This window comes from Chroicocephalus ridibundus, chromosome 3 (genome assembly GCF_963924245.1).
Source record: "Chroicocephalus ridibundus chromosome 3, bChrRid1.1, whole genome shotgun sequence".
In the NCBI taxonomy this organism is placed as follows: domain Eukaryota; kingdom Metazoa; phylum Chordata; class Aves; order Charadriiformes; family Laridae; genus Chroicocephalus; species Chroicocephalus ridibundus.
In genome coordinates this window covers 69,099,023-69,119,419 of record NC_086286.1, presented here as the reverse complement: position 1 = coordinate 69,119,419, position 20,397 = coordinate 69,099,023, and the positions used below count along the sequence as shown (strand labels likewise).

The window sequence follows — 20,397 nt, the reverse complement described above, 5'->3', positions numbered from 1 at the left end:
TAAATTCTGAGAACCACCATGGGAATTAATTTGCTTTGTGGAAAATGCATGCTGCAGTGATCTGGAAGGAATGTTTAAGTAAAAAGAAAGGGAATGGTGAATAAAGTAAAACCTCTATAGAAAGTTCCCATCTAAATCTTTCTTTCACATAACTGAAGTATCTCAATTAGGATCTCATCACCCCACATTCAGTGTACATCATAAATCATAGAATGGTTTCAGTCAGAAGGGACCTTAAAGATCATTTAGCTCGAACCCCCCTGCCATGGCCAGGGACACCTTCCACTATACCAGGCTGCTCAAAGCCCCATCCAGCCTGGTCTTGAACACTTCCAGGGATGGGGCATCCACAGCTTCTCTGGGCCACATAGAATCACAGAATGGTTTAGCTTGGAAGAAACCTTAAAAGATCATCTAGTTCCAACCCCCTCAGAGAGAAGGGCTTCTCCACAATGTGATTCAGCCTACCTAAGTTGGTAAAGCTTGACAAAGAGGATGCCTATCTGTCTGCACTGACTGTGGTAGGAAAGCCAATGGTGACTATCACATCTAATTTAAGGGTCCCACTTTGTACCTAAAAAGGTGGGATGAATCCTGGCTCTTGTGTCCCGTGAAGTGGAATTACACTGCAGCGTATAGCTGTTCTTTTTAAATGGGTGATAAAAAGGCAGAAAAAACCTAATTACATCAATTTCTTTGTGTTTTCTCAGCCCCATGGACTTCGCTCAACCCGTGTCCTTTGAAAATGCGGATATTGGCCAATGTCCCTCTCTAGAACCGGAGGTTAGGCCACCTGAGGATGAATATAAACCAATCCATACAACAGTTCTGATCCAACCTGAATCAGACACTAATGGGGAGAAAGAAAGACCAAGGACGACTCCTGCTTCCCCTCCTCCTCCACCATCTCTATCTTCATCACTTGTAAGTGTAGATCAGTTCGCTCAGGTAAAGCTTGAAAAGTTCCAAGGCAAAATTGAAAAGCTAGCCATCAAGAATAATTAAGTCATTTGCCACAAAAATAGTAACAGTTCAGCATAATATTGTAAAGGGAACACCTTGTTGCAGGTCAGTAAAACCTGTGGATAATGGAAAACTGGTTGACATCATTTGCTTGGATTATCACAACGGTAATTTAAAGAACAACATAGGAAATAGAATTCCCTTTGGTTTGCATGCTTAGCCCTAACCCCTTGCACTTCAGAATGTAAGCCAAGCAATGTCTGATCGCGATTGGAAGGGAAATTTTCCTATGGGAAGTCCATGTCATTATGATATTTCTTGTGCTGTTCTCTGAAGCACATGATAACAGCCGTGTCAGTAACAGGGTGAAGAAACAGGTAGACCAGATGTCTGTTTGATAGGGCAATTCCTCCACTGCTATTTTATAACTTCAGTCAGGAGACTTACGAACTTCAGAACTGAAACCCCAGACGCTGCTAAATTGAGCTCAACTGTTGTTGCCAGAAATCTTAAATAGCTAGATAGCGGCAAGCAGTCTTGTACAACAAAATTTAAGAAGGAACTTCTTCTGTCACAAGTGTAACAGGTTTACCAGTTGATACAACAGTTTACTGTCCAGAAAAGATACGTTCAGATATCTGAATATTAAACTGAATAATACATCCACTGGAAGATATTCGGGGGGTGGGGGGGGGAAGGGACGACTCCTTTGCATTTTGTTACACCTGCATACAACCCACAGGTTTATGCAGGATATAGTTCAATATGAGCGAGGTTTCCAAACAATGTGTGTGGAAATGTGTACCTGGAAATGGGAGCCTGGGGTTCAAGATAGTCAAGCTCCATCTTAATTATTACCCTACTCCAAGCCCCAGAGTTATATGGATCGGCCTTTTAATGCTCTAGGGCAGCATTTTTGATTCATTCCCACAAGGTGGAGTAGTTGTAACACAAGGGCTCCGATGCATCTTTCTGCTTGGAGTTAAAAGTAAGCAAATTTACAGTATAGTAAGACCACCATAGAAAGTTAAGGAACCAGGCAACAACTAAGGAAAAAGGGTTATGCAGCTTAATGCTCACTGCTGTGAGAGAGTGCAGTTATATTATCCCTGGATCAAGCATTATAAACAAAATAAAAAAAACAACACAGAAGTGCATGAGAGAGCAAGTGCACACTTTTGAAGACTCTAAGTACTAACTTTTAAATAGCAAAATTCAGAGGAATAGATCTACTCATTAATACCAGAAACTAGTCCCATCGTAACTAGGTGAGTTTTGTATATCTCAGATATAGAGCCATGATAACTTGAAACAGGAGTTCAAAATAAAAATCTAAATAAAACACTGTTACTCCACTTTCTCTCTTGGAAAAAATGAAACTGTTTTGGTATTCTGAAGACATGGAAGTGTTTTAAATAAAGCAAGCTTTTGGGTAGCTTTTACGTTCATCTAAGTAAGTTCTCCAAAGTATTTTTCTGGGGAATGTTGCAACAAATTAAGTAACTACAGCTTAATAATGAGATAGCACTCACATGACAGTTAATTACACAAAAGCTCAGTGTAGAAGGACGGCATACGGAAAATACACATCAGAAAAAAATTATTTCCACATAGGAGGCTTAAATAAGGTACCTGTTCTATTTAAGTCCTTTTAGGACCTTTTTTATCTCTATTATCCATCTGCATGTAAAGGGAGAGGGGGAGTTTAATCCCAAATGAAAAAAAACCCTACCCTCTACTAAAGGCAAGACAAGATCTAGAAGTAGGACAGTTGGGAAATATACCGGTCACCAGTCTGCTGCTGCTGCTGCTTGCTACGGACGCCAAAATGTTTCTCAACATTGGGTAACTGCTGCTTCTGCCTCATGTTATTCACTGCTTCTCAGGATTCGCTTGCCACTGAAATGAAGAGCGCCAGCATTACTTCTGCATTTGACTCCATGACGGTATCTTCCACCATTTCTCCATGCATTACTTCATTGTTTTATTAACACTATTCGATGAGCTGTGGGGACTGTTTCAGTGGTGCTGCCTTTTTCCCCTAATTACTTACTTTATAATTACTAATACAGCATTGTTTGTAGAGAATGTGTGACAGTCCACCAGTGGGCTTTTCTGTTCTTCATTTCCACTGTGATACATGCTTAACTTCTTGACCTTGACCTTCCGGTCAAGTCCCTGACATCTGACAAGACTCAAGTGTTAAGTGCAGCTGAAGAGTTCAGTCTTGGGGCTCTCAGGTAATATGGGAGATTATTAAGCAGCCATGTTTAAACCTAGAATACCTTAAGGCCATTACAGAAAAAACAAAGCCAGGATATTTTAATATAGGCATATAATCCATGCCTAGTTCACTGTCTCGTGAAGGCTGTAAAGCTGTCTGTCCTTAGATAAAGTGAAAGCAGAGACTTGGAATAAAACCTCAAAGTTTTTGAAGTGTGCCCTGTTAACTTTTTTCCTTTTACTGAAATTTCCACATCAATCTAATGAATGTTGATTAATATTGGTCAGTATTTATCCGTAAAGCTTGCTATGATTCCAACCATCACCAGTGTGTCTAGTACTCTCCCCGACTCCCTGCCCTTCCTTACTTACAGTCCTCCTCCTGGGATGAAGAAAAACTGCCCTGTCTGATGATGCTGGGGAGCAGCTAAAGTGTCGGGGTCAGACCCTGTACTAACAAACCTGCCTAGGATTTACTGTCAGAATATGTCCTTTTACCATCTAATATGTAAAAGCGTGCCACAGAAAAGTGTGTGTTAGTGTATTTTCCAATTCTTTCCTGTAGGTCTAGTACCATAATTAGTCCCTATCTTCAAATTTTAGCAGGCCCAAATGCTATTGAAAGTATCGTATACACAGTATTGTTATTAACATAGTTGTTAAGCTTCTAGATAAACCTGTAAAGCTTAAAATAATTCGAAACTTTACCCAGCATTATGGGAATATGTTGGGTTTTTTTTTTATTTGATGATCACTGGAAGACTGCTATCACACATTCATAGTTTGCTTTGGTCTGCTGAATTTTCCCCATTTTTTCCCTCCATTGCACATTGGTGTACTTGTCATAATGCATGGTGTTCTACTCATATTCAAACCACCGCATTCATTGTGGAAAAGTAATTTTTAGAAGTGCTCTATACTGTTGTGAAGATTTTTTTTTTGTGTGTGTGACACCTGAAGGCAAAAAATGTAACACCACTGAAAAACTAAGTGAAAGGGGGAAAGAAATGTCCTCTTTGTGGCTGAAATCTCAGTGCCTGATGAGTCACTCATGGCATTTTCAAAATGTTTCACAGAAAGGGCTCTCTGTCGGCAGAGCACTGCACCTTGTGCTTTGCAGGCCCTTGCTGAGTCAGGGCTCAAATAAGAGACTGTCACAAATCCAAAATGATATCAGACACAGTGCTTAAAAACAGAGCTGGCAGCTATCAAAGTTTGTGTTTTTTTCCCAGCGGTATTGTCCTGATATTGTGTTGTGTTAGATCCTTTGAGTAGTTTCTTCACAATACTCTCCGTGGGAGGCAAAAGCTAGACATGAGCAGGGGCTGGTAATTACCATGGTCTCTCATTGCCCCAGGCACCCCTATACAAGAGCTTTAGGGCTAGAGATTAAAAGACCTGGTGAAATTAAAAAGAGAAAATTATACCGGGCAGAAGATATTTTACCTTCCATTGTTGCACCACTTTAAGATTAATAGAAGTGGAACAGACAGGGAGGAGTTTCTTTCTTTACCCCCCGGGTAATGTGTCTGCATTAGACAGCTCAGGGAGTTTAAGAGTTGCTACTTCTATCCATCAGTTATTTGGCTTCCCTTATTGTTTGTGGAGGCCTTTCAACAGCAACAGGGGAGACAACAGCACATTAAACAAAGAATACAATTGTAAAACAATACAAAGTAGTAAAATGGGGGACTCATTGATAGGTGCAGGATCTGAAACTACTTTTAACTCATTATTTTTAAGGTGGCTAGATTGCAAGTCGACAGCAGAGCATCCCTTTAGAACTTAAGTCTTGCTTCATTTCCGTAAGAGGGCATCCTACTGTGTAAAACTCAGTTATGTGTGCTAAGAGTACACTGGACTGCCTGGAAATCACTTAAGACTCTTGTAAACATCCACTGGTGGCATGAAAGCAGCAATGTTCATAGATTACTTTTATTTGCTTTTACAACCAGTTTACTGAGCTCTGCCTTTACACCAAGTTCCTGTCATACTGGTTTATAACTTTAGCTGGTGTGATGAGACATCAACACGCTGGAAAACTGCAGGGCCAGCGTGCGGACTAGGTGGAATATTCTAACTTCTGAGCGCTTGGAAGACTTCCAGCATGTGTGCAGCTGAGACAGATAGATAGAAAATAGGAAGTTTGTCTGATTGCTGTATATTTTGCAGGACTCCTGTGCCGCTGACACAGAACCCGCCATTTTGGAAGGTGGCAAGCAATTTGGTCTTTCAAGAAACAGCCACATTGCAGTTGCATTTGATGACACCAAAGTGAAAAACAGGTATATTGCTTTTTTCAGCAATGAGTTTTGATGGAGTAATGTCAAAATAAAATGCCCCTTCTAATATTCTCAAAAGCAAGTCCCAAAATTATGGGCGTAATCTGAAAAAGATCACGTCCCATGGCTAATTCATTTCATTAAGCAAACATAACAAGCATTAAAGCATGAAATCTAGGTAATGAAGTGCCCACCTAAGTAGCTCTCACAAAAGCAGTTTACCTCTTTGTTTGTAAAGGTTTGGGCGCACACAGATCCCAGACTGATTTGCAGACAAACAAACAGAAGAATGGAACCAGGTCATGCAACTGAGTTCATAGGTTGCTTTTTCAGAAGAAAGTTTCTCAGTTCAGTAACTTGATAATTTCTTGTACTAAGCAAACCTTTTTTTCGCATTTCCTCCAATAGTTAAGATGAAGCTTGCACACTAAACAGGCAAAATGACATTGCTCTCCCGAAGTATAACAATATATACATATACATGTTGATATACAAAGGAATTCACAGAGCTACTTATAAAAATACAGCTTTTTTCAGTGGACTTGTGAAGCTATAACTTGTAAATTGTTCATTTTTGCTCTGAAGGCACGTCATCATTAAAAAACGTGCCATCTCACACACCACTAAATGTTTTTGCTGCCTTGTAGTTTACACGTACACCAGCATCACACCTATTTTTACTTATGAAGATGCTGTACTGCATATTTTCACATATGCTAATTTTAGAAAACTAGGAGATTAATTAAAAGAAATATGTAATCCTGCAGTCCTGCCTGTCTTCTTTTCAAATAAGAATCCTGGCTTGATCATTTTCATGCAATGATTTTTCATGTTTCTATTATCAGCTACTTTCAGGTACTGACTTTGCAGCTAGGTTAGTGATGTGCTGCCAGTACAACCTTAGCTTCTAGATAATCTAAATCATTTCTTCCCAGGTTCTTTGCTGGAGGGAGGTTTTTGACATTACCATTCTGTCCAAGGGTCCAGTGTTTTTCACAGGATAGCAGACCTCCGACGAGATACGCTCCCATTTTCAGTTGGGAGAAATCAGAATAAGTGTTTTATATCCTGATCGTAAACTCTTCTCTCTGCATCTTTAAAAGTTTTGCAACCTGTCTTCAGGCGATACAACTCATTAGAAACTCAACATTTGCCAGCTGTCACTACAGTTCGCCCCTCTTAGTGAGCATTACGTGTGTGGATGACAGATAACACTGCTGGAATTTTACAAGTGCTGGGCTTTTCTAGCAACTACAGCTGCAGCTGAGAATTGTGCCAAGGTTGCACTTTTGTATTTCCACAGGAAAGGGACTGATGAACACCCACATATGAGGGATCAGATATGTGTGAAATAAAGTTTGCATATAGCCAAATTATTTTTCTTAAACCCTGGTGGACAAATAAATGGACCACTAAATGTAAAGTTTTGTTAGAGAAACACAAACAGGTAAAGCAGATAAATTTGTCTACTGTGTGACCCTGACTATCTTTTCCTTCGTTTCTGTTTTCTTGTTTGTTTGATTTTCAGACTTACAATTGAATTTGAAGTCCGAACAACGGCTGATTCTGGCTTGATGTTTTATATGGCCCGCATCAACCATGCTGATTTTGCTACAGTCCAGCTAAAGAATGGGCTGCCTTACTTCAGCTATGATCTGGGGAGTGGAGACACCAACACAATGATTTCCAACAAAATAAATGATGGCCGGTGGCACAAGGTAGAATAGTCACTATGCTAAATTATTCTTTGTAATGCTAAGAGTGAGCTTTGTTTTGCCTTAAGATATTTGCAAAATGTAGTCTATACAAGCTAAACCTTACAACTAGGCATTTCTGTAGTCTGCAAAATTTGTGCTTTCGGATGCACTGTTGAGTACGTGGTACGTATTCTACTAACAAAAAAGTTCATGCTGATCTTCTTTGAAAACTGCCCTTCATTCTGAACATACTTAGAGTAAGTCCCATGTATGGTAAAGAACTGCAGAAAATGTTCCATCTTGCCACTCAGGTGAGTATCAGCTCATTGGATTGAATACATCATTAAAGCCAGTTGTTTCTTTGTTAATTAATGTCACTGTTCAGCCATAATGCTAAGAACAAAGAAAAGGGGAAAAAAAAAAAGACTTCAGTAAATCTTTCCTACATTGTTAATTCAATTCATTAGGGAATAAATATGATATTCATGGATGTATTTGGGAGCCCTTTCTGTGACTTTATGAGAGGAAGCATTTATATAAAATGCCTGTGGCTTCCGGGTGGTAAGCGAAAGAGTAATATCACAACCATGAAGTTTAGTATTTACTGGGCCAAGGACAACAGACACATAGTACATTCATTAGGTAACATGCTTGAGGGCACCAATAAAGACACAGAAGAAAAGAATATACGTAACCATGTATTCAAGATATGTACTATAAGAGACATTATATTTTGGACAGATATTTGGAAACTCACCATCCACATCTCTATCACCAAATGAGAAGAAAACTCATTGAGTTTTCTGTTATGCTTCAATTGCTCTTACCAAACCCTCTTTGCAGTCATACTTAGTCCCTCTTTGCTTCATTCCCATCCTGTTCCACAGGAATTTTATTTTCACTGGATTTTTATTCATTAATTTTTTGATGATAGTGAGTCTCTAAAAAAATCAAGGTATTTCACAAGGGGAAAAAATAAAATTGTAGTCATATTTATCTGTTTTACATAATGCCTAGGAGCACTGGCAGTGGACCATGGCCCCTTTCTGCTAAACACTCTATAGATAAAGAAGAAAGAAATATTTTTTGCCCTTTTAGCCATTTTCTCTATATTCTAAGAGAACAAACTGAAGCATATATTCTTAACGCAAGACTATGCTCTTTGGGCATGCGGCTTGGCACTCTGCGAGAGAGGGACCCTTGTTGTAGGTGCCATTTTTGTAGGAGAGAACGGAGATAAAATCCAGTTGCAGTTTCCAAAAAGCACAAGGAAGTCTATTTTGGAGGAGGAAAAGGGTAACCTCTTTAATACAAGAGGTTGTTTTTAAGAAAGCAAGGGGTTGTCCTTAAAATAATCCTTTTAGTGAGAACCTTTTCTCCATTTGAAATGGTTTAGGTTGAAACATGTCCATCAGACCTACAGAAGCCACATCATGCTGCTGCTGTCTCTTTAGGTCCTCTGTAAGACTGTCTATTGCCAGCTCAAGTCTCAGTCACCAAACCCTCCTTCTGCCCAGGGCGTAACCGTCCATCTCAAATTTACAGTTGTCTATAAACACCAAGTTCAGTCCCTCGCCTTCAGTCCACCCCTTGTCAGTGCTCAGTCACTCCCGTTGCGTGACAGATGTGCTGCCACACTGAAGCAGGAGCAGCCATGTTAAGGAAAAGCCAAAAAAAATGCCGTAGCTCTGTCTTTGCTAGCCTGGTGAACTAACCATTGTGCTGTTTAGAAATCTGCCGATGTGCCTGTTGCATTTTACATTTATCCCTTTTTTATACAGACCCATCATTATACTGATTTGTAGAGATTTCAGTATAAACCTTTGGAAAGAAACTGGCCTATGGTGTTTGGGGTAGAATTTCCTCAACTCTTCAGCAATTGCATTTCCTCCATGCGATTCACAGCCCATTTGTCTGAACAAAAGCCGTAACACTAACAGAACATAGTTGGTATTATATTTACTCTAGCATGAACTATGATCTGAGGCACGTCCAAACTAGTGGAATCATAAACTCAATATTGTCTGCAAACATGTGCTGCAGTAAAGATTTGCCACCAGTGCCATTAATATTCAGCATTTACTATTCTCAGTATTTAAAATTGCTACTTGATTCCAGGAAAAACGATATTGTAGCATGCCTCTGATAGTAAAGGAACCCCAAGCCCTTTCAGTAATTCTGATAAATAATAGTCATGATGCCTCCTGACCTAGAGCTAATTAAAAGGCAGTCATATGTTTGCATAAGACCTTGTGCTGAAGCTCTGTTCCATGAACATCATCCACAGTTGCTGCCACGGTACTTCTCTTAGCTACTCCTACTACTTTCTCCTGTATTGTTATATATTTTGGACTATAAAGCTAGTTACAATCTGGAAACGCTTTGTTGTCAGAAAACTATCTGTAATTGTATTGCATTTGTGTGTCTTTTTAGATTAAAGTCATTCGAACCAAGCAAGAAGGAAACCTTATAGTAGATGATGTTTCAAACAGAACTGTTAGCCCCAAGAAGGCTGATATATTGGATGTTGTAGGAATGCTGTATGTTGGAGGATTGCCCATTAACTACACAACTAGAAGAATTGGCCCGGTAAGCAAGTTCAATTAAATTACCCTACAGTCCTTAAATATGTCTCGATTGGTACCAGTGTCGTCTGTTTTGTTTTGCTTTTCCCCAAGACTACCCAAGAATATTAATATTATGAATCCTACTGGAGGTAGACTACGTTCTTTCAGTGGAAAGATCTGACTCAGAACCCAGTTAATGAAAAGAATGAGAAATAGCTGAGTTAGTTACTGTTATGGAAAAGTAGAAAGATACGTACACTTACATCCGCTTGGGTCACTGCACAGCTAGAGTTTAAGGTTCTGAATACTACTTGTCCTTTCTCTTGGCTGTAATTCATCTAGCTATTAAGTGCTAATGAACAGTGAAAGTGTCTCCTAAGAGAAGCAGTAGAAGCCAAAATTACCGTGGACAAAGTACCCAGTAGTACAGCTGCTTACTGTAGTAATTGGTTTTGTGTTGTTATTATTAAACTAGGCGAGAATGTGTTTTGAAGTAAGGCCATGAAAACTCTGTTGTCCTCTTCCTGTTTCCAAATCAAATATGCATATATCAATTTGTCACTGTTTCAGTCTAAATGCCCAGCTTCCATGCTGGCACAGAACATACCCTCGTAACCAGACAGCCCAGAGAGGTGAATATTATTTTGGTCTAAACTTTGCATAATTAACTAGGAACACTGTATTCCCTCACTCAGGCCATTTATTGCATCTATCCACACAACTCCGTGTCAGTCACCTCACTTTCCTGCTGCCCTCCTACCCGCCAGGATATGCCAATATCAGAATTGGAGAAAAACTCTTCCCTGCATTATTTTTTCTCTGTGCAGAGGGGTCTTTCAAAGCAGAAACCAGAACTTGAGTGAATTTACTTATAAAAAGCAACAAATGAGGCATATAGTGCAGCACAGTGCAAATGACTGGAATGTCAGTAGCAGCTATGTCTAGGCTCGTTCTGGGTGGTTATACAGAATCGGCAAAGAGGAGGCAAAAGTACAGATTCATGCAAGGAAACAAACCAGACTCTCAAAGAAAGTGCACATGAGTAAATACCATTGTAGTAAAATGATTATGGAATGGCAAATACTAGTCTATAGACAGGCAAGAGTCCACCAGTTGGGGTGGACAAAATAATTACAGAAAAGGAATTCCTAGATCCTGCTTAAACAAGTCACTATAATAATTCATGGATGGGCAATGAAGAGAAAGAGTTACCACTCTAAATCTGAGAGTCATATTCCATAGAGAAAACTGATCTGTAAAATCATATTTCTCAGCACATTTTGAATTGTGCAGAAAGCCCGACTTGAGGCAAATCTAATGATCATTTGGCTTTACCAAACCAGATCTGAGGCACTGAAAAACAAAAGCTGTACTTAACTGCCCACAAAATATAACTCCTAATACTATCAAATTATGCTCTTTGAAATACATCTGCAATTTACAAATACTAATCTAGGGAGAAAGGCAATACTAAATCCTTACCTACTGCTCCTTGTCAGAAGTAATGGAGGGAATCCGTACAGATAAATGGCTCAGTCGGGCAATAACAGCCGTGTCAGATCCTGACAGTCTTATGTGCTTTGGGATTTAAATGAAGTTGTAACTTCAAATGTCATGCACATAAGGTAAAAACCAGTGCTCGCCTTTCAATCATTCTCAGTAAAATACACCACTTGATGTATTAAGAGTGTTGTGTTGTAGGCTTCATGAAGCAAAGTGAGTTGAAAGCATGTATTATCTTAGGGCTTTCTGCTAAACACACATCACCCTTTTTAGACACTAATCTAACACGTAACCGTAGGTGGTCTGGCATCCTGTTCAGTGCAGAAGACTGATACCTACTTGTTTGGCTTCAGCAGATGTCACATTTTAAGCACTCCAAACTCTGCTTACAGCAAAAGATGTTATATTGCCAGTTACCATACTAAAGCATTACCAGATTTGCTTTTCCACAGGGAAGGTGAAGTTTTAAAGTTAGAGAATGTTGTTGAGTTGTCTACAAATCTTGCATTGCTATGATTTATTCTCACAGTGAAGGTGGCAAGATTTGTTTTCTTTTGTGGCGTTTTTTCTTTTTTGGTAACAAAAGTTGTTGATCTGGAGATGACTTTCACTTAGAAACCAGAAAAAGGTCTATTTATGAAGACAGAAAGCATTGCTCAGCTCAGAACTGAAATTATTCACTGATATTGCACAAGTTCTCATGAAAATTTTGTACAGATGTATTTAGCAGTAATAAGCTATATAATTACACAGTACATTCAGCTTTGATATACAAGGAAAGAAATTCTTTGGAAATTCTTTCAAATTACTAGTCGGGATATTATTAGAGGAGGTAGGGTGCAAGAGTCAAGACTTCTTTCTGCGGGTGTGCCTTTCTCCTTTCTGTATTTGTACATATTTCTATGCTGTATTCTGTATGCTGATTTTTATTTTCCTCCTTCCTCCTGCATTGCTTCCTCTTACGTCTTCCTTTTCTTCCTCAAAGTACAAGTTTATCATTTTCCTCTCTCCCACTGATATTAGGGATAAATTTTCCTAACTATAAGTCAAAGATCAAAGCCTTTGCCTAAAGCCGAGAAACAAAATGCAGCTTCTGCACACCTCAGAGAGGAAAGGGAGGGAGAGCTCTGGGGGAGATGCCAGTGGCTCCCAGAGGTCCCACTGGGATGTGCTAATCACAGAGATGAGCCCTGGGGCAACTCGGGGTGTAGCCCGGGCAGCCCCACGCTCCTGCCCCAGGCGGGATCGCATTTCCTTCACCACCAGCTTCAGTGTGCACATACCACCCGCTCGGAGTCGCAGTAACGTGCTCCCAGTGCAGACGCCAAACTGCAGTTGCAGTTTGCTACCCTGCACAGGAGCCTCCCTAAGCCCGAGCACATCCCACACCTCCACCTGCCTCTCTGGCCAACAGAGTGGCCCTTGTCACCGTGGTCACCAGACCTACCTACGGTTATTATATGGAGAACTATGTACAGTCAACAACCCTTACGCAGGGGCTTTGTTCATTTTAGTAGCTGTCTACCTGCATTAGCTCTGTCTTACCATGCAACATTAGGCCCATAGTAAAGTGATTAAAGGAGGGGAAAAAAAAAAAAAAGCCCTAGTAAAATTACCAGCAGCCCAAAGAACTATATCCAGTATCTTCATCTACTCGCAAACCCCATAACCTAGTCAATTAAAAAGGTAAAGTATAGGCCATTAAATTCCTGCATTGCTGATGTAATTTGCTATGTTTCATTATGCAGTATATTATTTTATGTTCCCTCCATTAAGCCAAATAGATGTGACTCAGATCACATCCCTGAAAAGTAATGTAATTCATCCTCAGTACAACTGAGATTAGATTCCAATTACAATCAGATATTAAGGATTAGCCATGTAAAATTCAAGTTTTATTCAGCTCCATAAATCCAGCAGAGAAGCAGAGGAAGGATAGTTTTTCATGACTTACTTTAGGCCTTTATTCTGAGTATTTTAGCCTGCTTTGCACAGTTACACATTTTGGTTGAAATACTGACTGCAGGTCACCTATAGCATCGACGGCTGCATCAGAAGTTTTAAAATGACAGAGTCACCTGTTGACCTGGATAATCCAACTTCCAGCTTCAATGTTGGAAAATGCTTTGTCACTGCACAGAAAGGAACATACTTCGATGGAACAGGCTTTGCCAAAACAGGTAACGAACAGCAATTCTGCTGGTATTGCAATGAGTAGAGAAAGAGGAGATGCTGCTTTCAAAAACACACAGTGCTACCTAACTCCCGTTGGCTGGAGGCAAAGTGAGACCAATATTTGAAACTCTCACTCATCATTTTTAATTATCTTGCCTAGGGGTAGACTATATGGCTTTTCACAAGGTCTCACAGCCACCATAACAGTTACTTACATGATTTCATGTGAAATGGAGTGCATTAATGATGCTGAGTTAGTTATCTTGCATAACTGGCAACACACTTTGTGTGATTATTAGGAATAATGTATCAAAAATGCTTTTCTTCACTTTATTATGCTTCCTTTTTTCGCTCCAAGTTGGTGCATACAAAGTGGGAACAGACCTGCTCGTGGAATTTGAATTCCGTACAACACGAACGAATGGTGTTCTCCTAGGAGTCAGCAGCCAAAAAATGGATGGGCTGGGCATCGAGTTAGTTGACGGAAAGGTGAGTAGTGAAGCATTTTTTGCTCTTTATAGAGACTGCTTTTAGAAAGCAGAGGTAGTTTAAATGCAAGTTTACAATACCAGTCTCAAGGTGTCTCAGTCAATATCGGGGCTCTCCTTCCGTGCAGCACTTGCCACTTCAAGAGGGCCTTGCACTTTTACAAAGATATTTTAAAAGATTCTATAACACTTGAGTTTCCTAAAACTGCAAAATCAGGACTTAAATTAGTGAGAATATGAAAAGTTTTGAGGAAAGGCTTTGTCATTAATAATACTAGTTTCTTGTGTGTATCTTTCTTTTCCTTCACAGTCTGGAAAACAAGTCAGTAATCTATCACTATAAAGATCTTGGGGTGGGGGTGTGAAACACCTCAAAACTAAGACAAAAAAAATGGAAAAATGACAATGTATACAAAAATTTTGCATATTTCCACTAGTGTTTTCTCTCAGTGACATAACCCAGATCCCAGAAGGACAGCAATCCACGTAGAGTCTGGTATTAAATTAGAGCTTTAGTGTGGGCAGTCAGAGCATGTTGACTTTAAATAAACAAAAGAAAGAAAGAAACAAACAAAAAAATAACTATAGAACCATTTTGAGAACTTCCCTGTCACGCTTTCCAGGTGATGTTTCACGTTGACAATGGTGCAGGCCGATTCTCTGCTATCTATGAGCCCGATGCACCAGGCAGCTTGTGTGACGGACAGTGGCACAAGGTTCTTGCAAACAAGATCAAACACCGCTTAGAGCTGACTGTGGATGGCAGACAGGTGGACGGCAACAGCCCAAACAGGGCCTCCACCTCAGCAGACACCAACGACCCTGTCTATGTCGGAGGATATCCTGGTGAGCATTTGACACACAGATGATGCTTTACGTTCTAGCAACACTGCCTTGGTAATGTCTTAAATGCAATTAGAAACTAGTATGCTAAAGATGATGGGTAAGACTGTCCGAGGTTGCATCAGTTGGCATGGGTGCTTGTTTCTGCATCCAGCTGCGTTTCAGAACAAGAAGTTCTGCAGCAGCCAGGGACTCCCACAGATCCCCCTGCCCCGTCTCAAAGGTAGGTGCTGTTACAGAGGAGCAGGCAGATGTTCTGCCGTCTGTTGCCCACACACACACGGAGTCTTCCTCTTAACTGTTAGGCTGTTACTAAAAAGAAGTGTTTATGTTTCACTAGTTACAGCATTTGGCGGTTTTAAATGTAACTTAAGAATGTCAAATTTAAATTTAACTAAAGAGTGCATATATGCCCTTGCTGGGGCAGGGCACTGTCTGTGGAAATCAGCCTGTAAAACCTGAGGACCACAGGTGGACACGTGGACCACAGCTTGCACAGAGAGGTGAGAGGACACCATCTCTTTCTGATGAATGTCTTTGCTCGTGGTCTGGTGGTTTGTAAAGGAAAAAAAACCAAAACAAAACAAATTTGCTATTTGCTGTTCTGGAAGTCCTCAGGAGAACTTGCTTCGTTCAGAGGTAATTGATCAGGCTCCAGAACTGGACTGAGCTCTGCAGCTAGCTTCATCTTCACTAAGCTGTTAGTGAATGCTAGTATTCATCTGTTCGTAGACAATCAACAAGTTTATCTAATAGCAGCTTCCTTTCTGAGAACACAGTTCAGATGTTTGCAAAGGGCCAGTGTTGTTGCATTTGTAATAAAGTTTCTCTCTAGTTTGCAAAATAAAAAAGCTGAGTATGTTTGCAGTATGTGCCTGCTGCAGTGCATACTGAGGTCAAATGCAAGATGCCTCTTAATTCCTAAATGATTTTCTGGAAGTTGTTTCCCCCCCTCCATTCTAATGCGTGATAACAGTGCATCCAAGAAGCCTTCTCTCTCAAGCTCCGGAATGTTTTGATGCTGAGCTATGAGAGTTATACTTCAGTCACAGTGACTATCGATAAGGACCAATAACTTTGTGCCAGAAGGAAAACAGCTTTGTAGCAGCCTTTTTATAACAAAACAGGATTAGAGCATAGGAGCCAGCACTAAAGAAACACTGCAGATGGAATTAGTTACTGTCTCGTTCTGGACTGAACATAGCAGGAGAAACAAATGGAAGTAACACTGCAATCTGTACAAAACAAGCCTACGCTTACATCATGTTGAAGTGATATTCCTGAGTTCAGCCACATGGCAAGTTATGGAATTATTTAATAAAATTGCATGCACATTTAAACAGCTCACGCTTCTCTTGCTGTCTAGTCTAGCTCATCCAAGATTTGTTTTAACAGTCCCAATACTTAGACAGCCTCATCACAAATTTAAAATACGGTGTCACGGGATTTTGTAAAATTAGTAAGCGTTTGCATTTTCCAGTCCCCTTGAGGCTTCTCCTGGCTGCCTAAACAGTGCAGAACAGTTGTAAACCAGCTGGAATTAGCTGGTGGAGAATTTCCTATGCAGAGAAACTTTTCGCCACCAGAGCGTGGGCAAGGATATAAATTTCTGGCTACCCATAAAAGCCATTACTCATCTCCTACTATCACCCTTCTCTGTGCAAGGAGGGACAGATGGATTCAACCATCTCATCCTTTGTGAAACGGCATATTGCTGTGGCCAGTCAGTCCTCTACAGGCGTAAAGTTATTTCTGCAACCCTTACTTTATCAGTCACATAGATTTGTATCAAAGTGCATCCCTGTAGCCACTTTTTCACTTGGAAGAACACTGAGAAACAAGTTGGGCCATGAATTTCAAGCAGTTGAGAGAAATATTTCCATCTTCCCGGTCAGACCAGCCTTCACTTCTATCATCTGGTCACACTAGAATAGTTCCCTCCTTTAGTGGAAGAGATGTACTCAAATCCCTGGCTTTACTGTTAGCAAGGAAAAATACAAATCAGAATGCTTGAAAACTCTCAAAACCTCAAATGACAGCTGAAGTCCATACTGAGGAACTGACTTTCTCATGATGTTAGGGTTGAGAATTGCACCCATTTTGGCTTTTTTTTCCTTCTGTTATTCTGTGGATAAATAGCTTGAGGAGGTGGAGGTCAGCAGGACTAGCATGTATGCTTCCTACACCGTTTGTAACTGGCAAGCTGCTATTTGGCCATTGTCCTTGATTTCCTTTATGTCACGTAACTGAGTTACATGGTTTACAAGGGCAGTTCAAATGTGTTCAGATGCTGCCACTGTCATGCTAGGAGGAAAAAAGGAAAGAAGACTGGGTTGTTACCGCTAACATAAGCATTTATCACGTTCACTCATAATGTTTGTCATTTTTGGAATAAAGAAGATACACAGCAAATAAAACATAATAATACATAGCTGGGGACATCTATACTCCTGCAGGACTCTCAAAGAGCAAACAAAGTATCAACTCAAACTAACATAATTCTTTTTGCCTTTTTTTCCTCTCCTTCAGATGGCGTGACCCAGTTTGGGCTGACCACTAATATCCGTTTTAAAGGATGTATTCGGTTTCTGAAGCTCACCAAGGGTACTGCTAAACCTCAAGAGATTAACTTCAGCAAAGCTTTGGAGCTGAAGGGTGTTCAACCACTGTCATGCCCTGCAAACTAACTGTCATTCAGCTGTTTATATAAGCACCTCAGATTAAGAAAGAAAAAAAAATCTATATATACATTGCATTCATAATAAAATGTCTTTATGCAAGTATTTAAGTAGTGTTTGTGGTATTTTCAAATGGCTATTTCAAGGTAACTCCCAAGAAGGCAAGAACAAATCCTTTCCCCGAACCCCCTTCATTAAGGGAGTAGAGCAATAATTTTTAGCTGTCTCTTTCCTGATAGCTTGAAATGGAAATGTTTCATCATTCAATTGCTAAGTGAGATCACGTATTATGCAGGGTGTTCCTTTACTACAGAACTTAGAATCATAGGATATCTCAAGTTGGAAGGGACGTGTAAGGATCATCGAGTCCAACTCCCTGAAATGCTCCCTAAATACTTCTGGTGAGGTAGATCTGTAAACTCGTGTTCCTTTACCATTCTAAATACAGTGCACTTGTGTGTGTGCACACCTCTCTCCTTCATTAGAAACAGGCACGCTACCTTGCTTCAAAGAAGTTTGCCTTGATCACTCCCAAGAGCTTGTAGAAAAAATTTCTGACTATAGTATTTCCCATGAAAAGTTCACCGGTAAATTCAAAATTGTATGTCATGCTATAGCCGTGGAACCAAGTGCAGGGAAGGAAAATATTACTGCTTGTTCAATTTGTCTGGGATTATTGAAGAAAATATGTTGCACCTAAAATCTCTCCTGTATCATTTGAGCAGTACTGGCTTTTAACAGAGGTTATGTTGTTTGATGTTGGTTCTACTCCTTCCCTTACAGACTGCATCTCCCAAGTCCTGTCACTTACCTGGAAATTATTTTTTTTGATGATTCTTCATAAATAAAGTTTGATACTGCCCCTCTCTCCAGCTACACATGACATCATTGAAGTTAGTTACACATCGCAAAATTTACAGGCCAAGTTTCTGAAGGAAGATGAAATCTGACACTCTTGCATTGGAGCAGAATGGAGGTGAAACAGGGGAATCCCAGAGATTATTAGGATGGCACATGTTGCTAAGCTCTACTGTCATCTATTTAATTAAATCCTTAAGGTAAAAGCAGCTTCCAAAGTTAGACTTTACTGCTTCTGGTTGATGCTGTCAGTTTGTGAAGAATTCTGACTGGAGAAGCCACCCCAGATCTTCCTTAAATCAGAATTGAGAGTGCTCTGTGGATAGCAGTTTAAACATAGACGGGGAGAGGAAAGTTGCTTCCTGGATTCTCACTAAAAATGCCAAATCCTGGTGATTTTCCTCAGTGCTTTGTGTGTTTTAGAGGACTATGCAATCATCACTGACGTGTCTATTATCTTTCCTATGGATTCTTTCAAGCTGTTAAACTCTGCTTTTGCAAAGGTTGTGCCTGGACGTGCAGAACATATACTGCACAAAGAGAAAAACAACAGAAAAAAAAAACCTATCAGTAAGGTAGCGCAACCATGCAATTAAAAGAAAAAGTTGGGGTTTTAATTTTTTTCCTGCCCACCGTGAGCCTTCAATACACATTTTCAGAATTTCTGACATGACTGAAAAAAAGGCTCGCAGCAAAATTTGTGCTGCCAGAGAGCCCTCCTGCCGGAGTGCTTTGCATTTTACAAAAGGCCTCTCTGGCATACAACGTTTCTCTAAACTGCCATGGAAAAAAAAACCCACCTTGACACTGGGAAAACTACATGAAAGAGATGGTGATAAATTTATGTGTACTGCCACTCTAACGACTTGGGGAGTCTAACAGTCATCACATGCACCTGGAGAAAAACGCTTTGCTGCAGTGAAGCCCTGAAGTCATTGACTTGAGCAAGCAGGCGCCTTTTCACTTGCCCCGGCCCTTCAATGTTAACAAACAGTTAATGGCTGTGCCATGTTACGCACATTCAAAGTGCTAAGAATTAGTAAAGCGTGCATTTGTCTCTGAAAAATCCTAATTATGGCACGTGTACCGTCTTATTATAACGTCTACATTGTAGTGCTACTAACAAACACAATGTGCAATATTCTTGTATTTCTATTTTATTCTTTTTATGTCCCTTGTATTTACATACTCTCATCCCTATAATATTTCAGGATGGTTTGAGCAGCTCAAGAAAAACAGGCCGTAACACTTCAAATACAGTTGAATATTTCCAAAAATGTTGAAAAATATGAACAAATGAAGTCCCAAGACACTTCTGCAGAGGGAGGTATGTTATTGTCATGAATTTCTCACAGCGCACAGAACAGCCAAGCCACCTGGCCCATTACACGTGTTTCCTAGACTCTAGGTTCTATTCAGCATGTTGGATTCTTTTTTTCACCCAAACTTTCTTACAAAGCTTTTTTTTTCCAGGGTTTGGGGGTTTTTTTGGCCATGAAGACACAAGGGAAAAAGTCAAACAACAGAGTCTACAATGCCATGAGTTAATACTGCGCCCTGCCTCACAGCCAGGAAATTGCCACTGCTCTGCTCAGCGCTGCATCAGCAGTGGTCTTTCACATAAAGATGTCTTTGCCTTAGAAACAAATACTGGATTTTCTGCATAAAAGAAATGGAAATTTAAAAAAAAAAAAAAAAAAAAAAAAAAAGAGCAGCCTTTATGTTCTTTGCTCTGTTAAATTATTTCTCCCTTGCATGGCCTTGCCGGAATGTGTGGGACAGAGCGAAAACAATGAAACAATGCACATTATTACATTTCTTGAACTTTCGGATGGAAAGACTCAACCAGCTGCCGTCCTCTGCTAAAGGAAATAAATGAAACAACAGCTACTTCAGCAAATAGGCAAGCTAAAAGGAAGCAGAAAAAGCTGCCTAATTTCTTTTGGTAGATCACCGAGTGGATGCGCCAAGGACTGTTAGTAAAGCTTTCTGCCTTTGAAGACGCGGCACAGCATCTGGGAATGATCCCAGCTCCCTATTATTACGTTTTGCCGTACAACACATTCATAGACAAAATAGCAGGTTGTGAGCCTCGGAGCCCCCTGCAAACTGCTAGAGAT

At 40.1% G+C, this 20,397-nt stretch overlaps 1 protein-coding gene across 5 annotated transcripts in view; it reads left to right on the top strand.

Annotated features, from left to right (window-relative positions):
- Positions 1-17,543, top strand: part of LAMA2 (laminin subunit alpha 2) — a 383,003-nt gene extending 365,460 nt beyond the window's left edge. For 2 of the 5 annotated variants that reach the window (XM_063329631.1, XM_063329633.1), the window contains 9 exons: positions 711-924; positions 2,850-2,909; positions 5,359-5,471; positions 6,997-7,186; positions 9,599-9,754; positions 13,262-13,415; positions 13,769-13,899; positions 14,522-14,744; positions 17,271-17,542. In XM_063329631.1, the coding sequence (XP_063185701.1) occupies positions 711-924; positions 2,850-2,909; positions 5,359-5,471; positions 6,997-7,186; positions 9,599-9,754; positions 13,262-13,415; positions 13,769-13,899; positions 14,522-14,744; positions 17,271-17,428 (1,399 nt within the window). In that variant the 3' untranslated portion in view covers positions 17,429-17,542. Of the gene's footprint in view, positions 1-710; positions 925-2,849; positions 2,910-5,358; positions 5,472-6,996; positions 7,187-9,598; positions 9,755-13,261; positions 13,416-13,768; positions 13,900-14,521; positions 14,745-17,270 lie in introns of all 5 variants that reach the window. The other 3 variants (XM_063329629.1, XM_063329630.1, XM_063329635.1) reach the window with 3 other exon arrangements.
- Positions 17,544-20,397: the final 2,854 nt, after the last annotated feature.